The following is an 11,535-nucleotide window of genomic DNA, read 5'->3' as shown; positions in this document are numbered from 1 at the left end:
TTCATTCTGCCCACAAATCTTCTATAGCATTGAGGTCAGGGCTTTGTGATGGCCCATCCAATACCTTGACTTTGTTGTCTTAAGCCATTTTGCCACAACTTTGGAAGTATGCTTGGGGTCATTGTCCATTTGGAAGACCATTTGCGACCAAGCTTTAACTTCCTGACTGATGTCTTGATATGCTGCTTCAATATATCCACATAATTTTCCTACCTCATGATGCCATCTATTTTGTGAAGTGCACCAGTCCCTCCTGCAAACAAAGCACCCTCCAAACATGATGCTGCCACCCCCGTGCTTCAGGGTTGGGATGGGTTCTTCGCTTGCAAGCGTCCCCTTTTCCTCCAAACATAACGATGGTGATTATGCCAAACAGTTCTATTTTTGTTACATCAGACCAGGACATTTCTCCAAAAAGTACGATCTTTGTCCCCATGTACAGTTGCAAACCGTAGTCTGGCTTTTTTATGGCAGTTTTTGAGCAGTGGCTTCTTCCTTGCTGAATGGCCTTTCAGGTTATGTCGATATAGGACTCATTTAATGTGGATATAGATACTTTTATACCTGTTTCCCCCAGCATCTTCACAAGGTCCTTTGCTGTTGTTCTGGGATTGATTTGCACTTTTCGCACCAAAGTACGTTCATCTCTAGGAGACAGAACACGTCTCCTTCCTGAGCGGTATGAAGAGGCTGGTAGTTTCAAATGTTCAGACCCTTGACTTTTCCACATTTGTTACGTTACAGCACTTAGTTCTAAATGGATTAAATAATTTCCCCCTCTCAATCTACACACAAGCCCAGCATAATGACAAAGCCAAAAACAGCGCTTTTTGGAAATGCTGCAAATGCTATATATTAAAAAAAAAAAAAGACGCAGATACATTTTCACATACGTAATTCAGGCCCGTTTACTCCAGCTTTGTGTTTGAATCACCTTGCGCAGCCGATTATAGCCCTCAAGTTTCTTGGTATTTTTTTTTTTTTCTTTATTTTATCTTTATTTATTTTTTTTTTTTTTTTCTGTTGTGCTGTTTATCTTGATGCTACAAGTCTTGGCTACAACTGCTATTTGTGGAGTACATGTCTCACTTCTTCTCTAGCAGATCCATCTCAAGCTACTGTCCAGCGTCTCTACTGGAGCTGTCGCCGCACAGCTATTTGCAGTCTTTATCCAGAGATCTTCGATCGTGTTTAATCCGCTTTCGGCTGCGCGCCAACTCAGAGGACAAATTCAACAGATGGTGCTCCCGAAGCCTCTCCTGCGTTAGTCTTTCTGGCCTGCTTGCTTAGGCCTTTATCCTGTCCGAAGGTGAACCGTCGCCCCAGCTCTGCAGGTCCGAGCCCTCTGCAGCAGTTTTCATCAAGGAGTCTCTCTTGCCTTACTATGCTCGTGTCTATCTGATGTCTTTACCCTTGAATCCAAAGTATCATGCTTCTCCAGCACAGACTCGACCCCCACTCCTTATCTTTTTTTATGTGCCATCAATGTCTTGTCTTATAAAGACACTTTGCGCACAGCATGATGTCTGCCTCTTCACGCGCCAACAATTGGCTACACCGCCATCTTATGGAAATGAGGCCTATGTTGCGCATCTTCCTCACAGACGCTACACTTTGCCGATTTTCTAAGCCAACAAAGAGCTTATAATCTGATGTTATCACAGACCAAATCTATGTTTCTCTCATGGTCTAAAGTTCCTTCAGCGTGCCTATTTGGCAACACTCAAACGCGCGACTTCATGGGCCCCTACTTTGAGCGATGAGAGAGTTGGCGTTCCGAGTACATAGACCCACTATCAGAAAGGCAACTGATTGCGTGACGTGCTGCAAAGAAAGATGTTGCATTCTGCGAGACTTCTCCCATCACACAGCAGAAACCTGGAGCTGCGTCTCAGATTGACCGCGGGATTCTTTCGATCGAGCCTCTTCCTTTGTAGCACACAGCCCTATTTCACCCAAACTACGAGTGTCATAACAGTAAGGTTCTCAACAAACCCTATTGTCCAAATAAGAATTTCTCGTATCTCAGAAAATTAGTTCAGAATACAACTCGTTATGTCGCCATTGTCGTAATCGGCTAGGGTTGTCGTTGTAGATTGATATGCAGAGGGGAGAAAAAAGAATTGCTCTCTAACTTAAAAATACCGCTGTGAACAGTACATAATTTATATAACTGGCACGGATGATAAACGGTCTCTCTTGCGAGCAAGAGGCCAAAAGTTTCAAAAATGCTCCGCTTTTATATTAATGACCACAAGCACAGACCAGCAGCTACAGGCCTTCCGTATTAAGATATTATTGCATTAGCCGCTGAAAGGATATATTCCACATCTTTGTCTGTTAGACAATCCTGAATCCAACAATGGCAAATAAAAAATATAATGATATATTCACCCATCAACACACAATGCCTGATACATGCAAAGTTGAAAAACATGTTTTAAAAATGTAGCTAAGTTATATATGAAAATGCAAATACAGAGAATAATCATATATATTAATACATAAGTTGCTTCGACTACCTTCGAGACAGTACTCTTTTAGAAAGCACCTGTCTGCGCCAGCCGACTTACAGACTTACTAAGGATATCTTATCTGGATACAAGAGTCCTGATAGGATGCTTTGTCCACAAACCTTAACTGTGCTGCTAATCGTATGCCCACTTTATCTTTAAACAAATCTTCAAGACCATCTGCTCAAACTTGGCTGTTTGATCATTTCTATAATGTAACGACACCATATTTACAGGAGATTTTCAAGTAGGTTGAAAGTACACGAACTCAGCCACTCAGCGAACAGCCGACTGTCTTCTTAGCCGAAACAACTCAGTGTAGAATTTGCCATTTGTCTTGTCGTCAATTGTCATATGCCTGAAGAAGGTGAATCCTACTTCCTCGATCACGCCAACCAAGTAGACAGCAGAACGAACCAGGTATATTATTGCGCTAGGCATTTTAGCCTGGCTTCTTCCATTCTCTTTTTTTCTGATACCTGAATATATGCTGCGCCCAGCTCCCTATTAACGAATATCTTAAAGCAATAAAAAACCCACGATAACAATTATTATGCAGCCAAACCACTATGCTGACAACAACATATGCCTGAAGACAAGTGGTATCAATAATTGTGCAAGTGTACTTGATTTTCCGCAAAACATATCACTTGTAAATCATGCACGACACACATACAACTGTTAGAGCTAGCCACCTTTTTGTCTAAGCTACGTAACTTTTATAGCACTGATGCGAGAAACAGATGCCCACAGAGTCTGTGCGTTAAATCGAGTGTGCCTACTGCGCTAGCCAATCGAATAGCTCAAATCACATGCGTACAGTTGATACTAGCCCTACGGAGCATTTCCAAACTTTTAAATCCATAGCCACCAGAGAGACTGTCAAAATAAAGTACAAGTCAAGCAAGCCTGACATTGTTTTTTATGGAATGACGTTCATGACTACTTTTGTATATAGCCAGCAAACACGTCCAACAAACTGTTTTATATGACCAACACTAATTACAAAACATTTTAGAATAGACACTACTTCACCACCTCGCTAGCCAGTGAACATGTGTAGTAGCCCTGTGCCTTGCTTTGATTATATTAGTCAGTGCTCTGTTCAGATGTCTTCTATATAGAGTAATAATTCTCAGCTAAACATATCTACTGCATAACAATTAAGAGGAACAAACTAATATTTTGTCTTGACGCAGATCCTCAAGACGTACATCTTGTTGCGCTTGCGAGGTTCCCATCAGAGGAAGACTGACTCTCCCCATGTCATCATGTTCAAAGCCTCTCAGACGCGCAGACCCGGAAATGAAGGAAAATGTTGGCACTGATAGCAGAGACTGGCAAGCGAGCTAGACCCTCTTTGCCGAGCCCCTCCGCATCCTTCCTGGCGCGCTGAGACTGAATGAGACCTGATCTGTCTACAAGACAACTGCGAAACTCAGCCATTCCGACTTCTATGCTACAGAGTATGCAAGACATCCTATGTCTCATATCATAGGAGCAGGAAAATGAGCATCCCGACTGGGAAAAAATTGAGTTTATTTCGAATGCAATCTTATCCCTAACTCGGCAATCTCAGTAACGTAAAGCTGCGGCATCGTTCTAGCAGTCACCCGACATGCCGACCTGCACATCGCCTGACGTCGCTGATTTACTTAATTTGTTTTAACCTCTGCGAGATTGCCTACGCTAGAGCTAGTGTCTTCCTGATGTTTACACTCTAGGACGAAACCGTCAGCAACGAAAGCCCTGGTGACTGAAAATAGTAATCCAATTAATTATGCAGTGGGTCACACCATGTAGCTTAGCACAGCAAGCCATGACATAATTTTCTGGAATTTTCCAAGCTGTTTAAAGGCAAAGTCAATTTAGTGTAAGGAAACTTCTGATCCACTGGAATTGTGATACAGTGAATTATAAGTGAAATAACCTATCTGTAAACAATTGTTGGAAAAATTACTTGTGTCATGCACGAAGTAGATGTCCTAACCGACTTGCCAAAACTATAGTTTGTTAACAAGAAATTTGTGGAGTGGTTGAAAAACGAGTTTTAATGACTRCAACCTAAGTGTATGTAAATTTCAGCTGTATCTCTCTCTATATTATACGTGAGAGGGGATACCTGTGAACAGATTTCTTGAATTGAAATCACTTGGAGCTTATTTCCTGTTGTCTTTACAGTCTTTTATTTCCAACAATAAAAATAAATTATTGCTCAGATAACTTTGGGGTACCAAATAAAACCGCCCACGTGTTAAATTTGGCCTGCAGGACGCCAGTTGGGGAATCCTGTCTTAGAGACTTACTCAAAAAGACTAAATTACTGTAATTGCTGCCAAAGGCGGTTCGAACATTTATTACCTCAGGGGGCTGAATACTTATGTAATCAAGATATATTACTATTTAAGTTTTCATAATTTTGGTTTTTACAAATGTTAGAATTTTTCTTCCACTTAATTGACAAAAAAAGACAACTAAATCCATTTTAATCCCACCTAGTAACACAACAACATTTGGAACAATTCAAAGGGGGTAAATTATTTCTGAAGGCAGTAGTATTCACACAGTACAGACACTCAGCACCTTGCACACACCCACCCACCACTTATGCTGCTGCGATACTGTTAAGTATTATTATTATGATTATTATTCAACCTGCTACCAGTCGCTTTCTCCTATTCCCTGCTGCCATGTTCATATCTACCTCTAATGCTCCAGTATCCCTGCACATTGTACAGTCGTGGCCAAAAGTTTTGAGAATGACACAAATATTAATTTCCACAAAGTTTGCTGCTTCAGTGTCTTTAGATATTTTTGTCAGATGTTACTATGGAATACTGAAGTATAATTACAAGCATTTCATAAGTGTCAAAGGCTTTTTTTAACTACATGGAGTTGATGCAAAGAGTCAATATTTGCAGTGTTGACCCTTCTTTTTCAAGACCTCTGCAATCCACCCTGGCATGCTGTCAATTAACTTCTGGGCCACATCCTGACTGATGGCAGCCCAGTCTTGCGCATAATCAATGTTGGAGTTTGTCAGAATTTGTGTAGTTTTGTTTGTCCACCGCCTCTTGATGGGATGACTCCAGAAAGTTCCAATGGATAAGGTCTGGGGCCATGGACCCAAAATATCAATGTTTTGTTCCCCGAGCAACTTAGTTATCACTTTTGCTTTTTGACAAGGTGGTGCTCTATCATGCTGGAAAAAGGCATTGCTCGTCACAAACTGTTCCTGGATGGTTGGAGAGAGTTGCTCTCCGGAGGATGTGTTTGAACCATTCTTTATTCATGGCTGTGTTCTTAGGCAAAATTGTGAGTGAGCCCATCTCCTTGCTGAGAAGCAACCCCACAACTGAATGGTCTCAGGATGCTCTTTACTGTTGGCATGACACAGGACTGATGGTAGCGCTCACCTTGTCTTCTCCGGACAAGCTTTTTTCCGGATGCCCCAAACAATCAGAAAGGGGAATTCATCAGAGAAAACAACATTTACCCAGTCCTCAGCAGTCCAATCCTCTGTACCTTTGCAGAAAATAGTCGGTCCCTGGTGTTTTCCTGGAGAGAAGTGGCTTCTTTGCTGCCCTCTTTGACACCAGGCCATCCCCCAAAAGTCTTCGCCTCACTGTGCATGCAGATTGCACTCCTTGAGCAAGCTCTGTACTGGTGGTGCCCCGATCCGCACCTGAATCAACTTTAGGAGACGGTCCTGGCGCTTGCTGGCTGTCTTGGGCGCCCTGAAGCCTTCTTCACAACAATTGAACCACTCTCCTTGAAGTCTTGATGATCTGATAAATGGTGGATTCAGGTGCAATCTTACTGGCAGCAATATCCTCCTGTGAAGCTCTTTTTGTGCAAAGCAATGATGAGCACGTGTTTCCTTGCACGTGACCATGGTTGACAGAGGAAGAACAATGATTCCAAGCACCACCCTCCTTTTGAAGCTTCCAGTCTGTTATTCGAACTCAATCAGCATGACAGAGTGATCTCCAGCCTTGTCTTCGTCAACACTCACACCTGTGTTAACGAGAGAATCACTGACATGATGTCAGCGTGTCCTTTTGTGCAGGGCTGAAATGCAGTGGAATGTTTTTTGGGGATTCAGTTCATTTGCATGGCAAAGAAGGACTTTGCAATTAATTGCAATTCATTTGTATCACTCTTCATAACCTTCTGGAGTATTTGCAAATTGCCATCATACAAACTGAGGCAGCAGACTTGGAAAATTCATATTTGTGTCATTCTCAAAACTTTGGCACGACTGTACATTTGGTACTGACACTGTTATAGCTTCCTCTCTAACTTCTTATTTTTTTAGTAAAAAAAAAATGTGTTGCCACATTTTGATATTGAATACTGCTCTGTGTGGTAGGGCTTGCAAGTTTAAGCATTTCTCTCTACTTGGGCATGTGACAAATTAACTTAAAAAAATATATAACTTTCCCTCTGTGTTCCAGAGTTAGGGTTATCCATCAACTTTCCAAAGCCTTCTCAGAATTAATGCCTGGATTAAACAGGATACCCGTGATACCTGATTTACGTAACATCTTCTCTTCTCTCTCGTTGGTGTGTGTTGTGTGTGTGTGTTGGTGTTGTGTGTGTGTGTGGTGTGTGTGGGTGTGTGTTGTGTGGTGGTGTGTGTGTGTGTTGTGTGTGTGTGTGTGTGTGTGTGTGTGTGTGTGTGTGTGTGTGTGTGTGTGTGTGTGTGTGGTGTTGCGTGCGTTGCGTGCGTGCATCTGTCTGTCTTCCTGTTGGTCTGTCTGTCTGTTTGTCTGTGGGAGAATTGACTAATGTATGCCTACACTAAAAAATGCTTGGTTAAAACAACCCAATTTGGGTTATTTGGGATCCCAGCGCTGGGTAAATAATGGAAAGAACACACGCTGGGTTATTTTGACCCAGCCAGTTGGGTTATACCAAACATGGGTTAATTCAAACATCGGTTGGGTTTTTATTCACTTTCATGCTGSGTTGACGCAGCAGCTGGGTCTTTTTTAAAGTAATCCCTTAATTTCAGGAGGCGTGGTCTATTAGGGGAGTGGCTGGGCCAACTCAGTGACCCAATGCCTTCAACCCAGCAGTTGGGTCATCCAAACAACCCAGAATGTTTTAGAGTGTAGGAGAGAACAAGTGTACTAATCCCTCTCAGTGAAATGTTCAGTGGGTAGAGCAGGAGCAGTTTGAGTGCAGACAGGGATGTTTACCTATTCCTGTGAGTTGGGGTTGAGGTGTTTTTGCAGGTTGGGCTGCCCCTCCCATGACAGCTTTGGCCCCTATGGCAGTCACAGGGGGTGTGTTTGCGACAGGTGCTTGCTGGAAGAGCGAGACAGAGACAAAGAGATGAGGGACACGGTTAAACGTGGCAAACTGACTGTGCATCGCTAATTTTGTTCTGATGCACTGAACAATGTGATTCATATCATGTTGACCACCTATTGTAAAATACCATGCCAAAACTTCATTTGACAGACAGAATGATGCAGAATGAGTATTATCAATGCCAGAGATCATTGGGCTGAAACCAGTTTCATGCTTCCTCCCTGCCAACCAACCAGCCGTGCATCTAAGCGTGCGTCTAGATTTTCAAACTGGGAATATGATCTCCGTAAGGGGTTAATGGAACAAATATAACATAATTCACTTAGCATTGTGGACGTTTGCCAAATAATAACACAGGATTTGTCTTGGATTCACTTTACCCGGCAAACGGATACATTCCATTCATTTCAACCCTCAATTAGCATTTTGAATGAATGATTTTTAACCACTCATCGGGCCTTTCAGAGAGAACAGGCGCCGTGACAGTTCAAATGAATGTGGTACGGGATGAATGTGATTGGATGTATACGATRGTCTAACAACTGTGTTTCTATTTGGAGCATAGAACCATCTTTCAGAACCACATCACAGTCTGCACATAATAATGATGATCATACACAACACAAAATATTTCATTTTACGTTATCAGTATAGGCTATAGCACASAGATCCTATAATTCCTATAATTCAGGTTCTCTATGGCCTAGTGTATAGGATTAGATGCAAAACACAACACATAGCCGAAAAACTTTTGCATGTTGTATAGTTCTGTATATTATAAACATGTTGATGTATTCAGAMACATAAGAAAACAAACGGTAACGGGAGGACGGGGAATGATTTGCAGTGGAAGACATTTTGGGGGATGAATCTCCCTCCTCCKTCTGAGTGGACTAGACAGAGGCTGTTACACTGCCACTATCTACAGCCACAGTGCTAATCACAAGACCAGATAAGGTCTGCCAACAGGATTTCACACACATTTAAATAAAACCTCTTCTCACAGTGATGTGCTAGGCCTTATCAGAGAGACAGAGAGAGAGGAGGTAGAGAGGGAGATGGAGAGAGAGAGGGGGGTAGAAGAGAGAGGAAAAGGAGGAGGGAGACAGATGAAAAAGGGGCAAGAAAGAGATGAGAGGGAGAGATGCCACCAAAGACCTCTAAAGCCGTCTCAACACGTGAAATAATAATCTACACACATTTACAGTGATTCTCATGTAGATGGTAGATTTGAATAATCATGACACTTTCAATCCAGAGTCACTGATTGTTTGTAACCACACTTGTACTGCACTAAGTCATAATCCTGTACTCACCGCAGTTGGTGGCAGTTGCCCCAGTGGGCCTCCTGCCTGTGGCTGGCGACCGGCTTGACCAGGACCAAGCTGACCAGGCTTGGCCTGTAGACCCTGCTGGGCTTGGGCCAGGCCCAGAGGCTGCTGGCCCCCAGGGGTGGTGCCTGCAGGGGTGGTGCCTGTCTGTCGTGCCGCCAAGGTCTGGGGCTGCTGCTGCAGCTGGGTGCGCTGGCCTTGCTGCAGCCCGTCCTGCTGGGAGGTAGGACCCTGTCCCCTAGAGCCCGGGGGCCCACCGGCGGATCCCGGCCCGCGGCCAGAGCTGCCCTGGCCCCTGGAGGAGGAGGGAGGGTGACCCTGGAGTTCTTGCTGCTTCCTGGAGGAAGTCCGCCCATCGTGGGAGGATGAGGACTTGGAGGAGCGGCCCTGGCTGTGGTGGTGGCCCGACGGGTCCCTGGAGTAGTCCGATGAGTGATACCCRCCCTGGGAGCGCGGGTCACCCCTCTTCCCTGACGAGGACATCTGGCGGGAGTCGTGGCGCATGGACGGGTCTTTGGGGTGGCCCTTGGAGGAGCGCGAGGAGCGCGGTTCGTCCGAGTGGCGGGACGAGGCGGAGTGTCTCCCAGAGCTGGTGCTGCCGTGGTGGCGATGGTCTCGCGAGGTGGAAGATTGGCGGGTGTGGCCATACTCGTCCTGGGGCCACAGGTCCTCCTCTGGGGGCTCATCATAGTCGTGGTAGGTATGCTTGACGTGGCGGCTACGGCCGGACGAGGAGTGGCCACCACTGCCATAGTGGCGGGAGCTAGAGCGCAGGTCCCTGGGCTTCTCAAACCAGTCTGTCTCTTCCTGGCCAAGATGGTAGGCTTTGGAAACCAAGAGTAGATCACAGTCAATCTCCAAGTCTGACGGCGACAGAGGCATGCAGACTGAGGCCATGCAAAAGAAGAACGGGAAGGAGAGAATAGAAAGAGAAAGGAAAACAAAAAAACTAAAGAGAAGTCAAGATTTACACCCATGCATAATGCGAAAACAAGACACACATAAAAAAAGAAAACAAATGTAAAACACTGATGAAAGAAAATCACAAAATAAGTTCATCACATCAAGTAAATGAAACAACTTTCACAATAAGACGGTATTGTGTGAAAAAAAGTTGTGCATCTCAGAATAACATGCAAGTGAAAAGAAAGTGACGAACTAAGTGAAGAAACTGGACGTGGCTGCTCATGCAGACAGCGCAGACAGCAGTCAGTCAGTCGGGACGTGAGCAGCCAGAATGCGCCTTGAGACACAACACCAGCACAGCATGCAACGACTCTCTCTCTTTCTCTCATCTAGCCTTATCTCTGGTTGGGTGGGGGATAATTATTCGTGGGTAGAGACTGGCATTCAGCACCCATTTACCTTCACTGTCCGAAACAGCGCAATGCATATCGTCTATAATGTAAGAATTGTCGGGTTTGTAGACGTGTGTCCGGGGCAAGTCTCTCATGTGATCCTGCACGTCAGGCATGGAGTGGCTGGAGCCGTACTGGCCATAATACTGACTACTACGGCTGTCGTACAGCTCTGGGCCCAGAGAGGAGGCCCTCACATGAACACCCATGGGGCTGAGAGGGCTCTCCTCCGACGAATACTGAGAGCGCATGGGGGGTCTGCCCCGGCTATAGCTCGCCCTGTATGATGAGCGCTCCCTGTCCCCATCTCTCTCGTAGGAGCGGCTGCGGTAGCCGGCGTAGTCCTGGGATGAGATCTTGTCCATGCCGTAGCCCGTGGAGCGCGAACGGCCCGAGGTGTAGTACATGCGCTCCTCCGGATAGGAGTATCTCTTCTGCTCGTAGGCGCTCTTCCTCAGGCCGTGTGCCATGTCGTCCTGCAGCTTCCTGGGCCGCGACGCCACGCTGAAGCTGCCGCCGCCCGACGTGCTTGCGGCGTAGGAGGCCAGGTCTGCCTCCACGTCGCGTGCTTCCTCGATGGGGGAGAACTTGGAGATCTTCTGCTCCCCGCCTTGCTTGCGGTGTTTGCTGCGCTTGGAGGACATGACGGCCGGAGCCAGGCTCTTGGAGGCGTGCCTCTGGACGCCGGTGCGCTGTGCGCCGTGTTTGGTGTAGTCGTCATAGTAATAGGAGGACCCCCCACCCATGCTAGTGCTGCTGCTGCCCACTACTCGGCCGTATGTGTCTGACCCTCGCGGGTGGTAACTGCTCTTACCCCTGCTTTGGTGCTCGTACAGGTCTTCCTCCCTGGTCAGCTCGTCCTCCGGCCTGCCGTAGGAGCTTCCTCCTCTCGCCGGACCGCTCTCCCCTGTGTAGCGTCCACCGTGGCCGTCGCTCCGGTGCATGTCCGCTGTGCCGCCCAGGCCCTCCTTGGTCAGCTCGCTGATGTCATCGCACATGACGTAGTTCCTTGGG

General features: G+C 45.8%; 1 protein-coding gene across 1 annotated transcript in view; it reads right to left on the bottom strand.

Annotated features, from left to right (window-relative positions):
• LOC111966289 (protein bassoon-like) overlaps positions 1 to 10,113 on the bottom strand; it is a 16,815-nt gene extending 6,702 nt beyond the window's left edge. The window contains exons 1-2 of the mRNA XM_023990802.2: positions 9,149 to 10,113; positions 7,718 to 7,826 (exon numbers count right to left, since the gene is read on the bottom strand). Of these exons, the coding sequence (XP_023846570.1) occupies positions 7,718 to 7,826; positions 9,149 to 10,060 (1,021 nt within the window). The 5' untranslated portion in view covers positions 10,061 to 10,113. The remainder of the gene's footprint in view (positions 1 to 7,717; positions 7,827 to 9,148) is intronic.
• Positions 10,114 to 11,535: the final 1,422 nt, after the last annotated feature.

The sequence above is a fragment of the Salvelinus sp. IW2-2015 genome, linkage group LG7, assembly GCF_002910315.2.
Source record: "Salvelinus sp. IW2-2015 linkage group LG7, ASM291031v2, whole genome shotgun sequence".
NCBI lineage: Eukaryota > Metazoa > Chordata > Actinopteri > Salmoniformes > Salmonidae > Salvelinus > Salvelinus sp. IW2-2015.
This window is presented reverse-complemented; position numbering and strand designations above follow the sequence as displayed.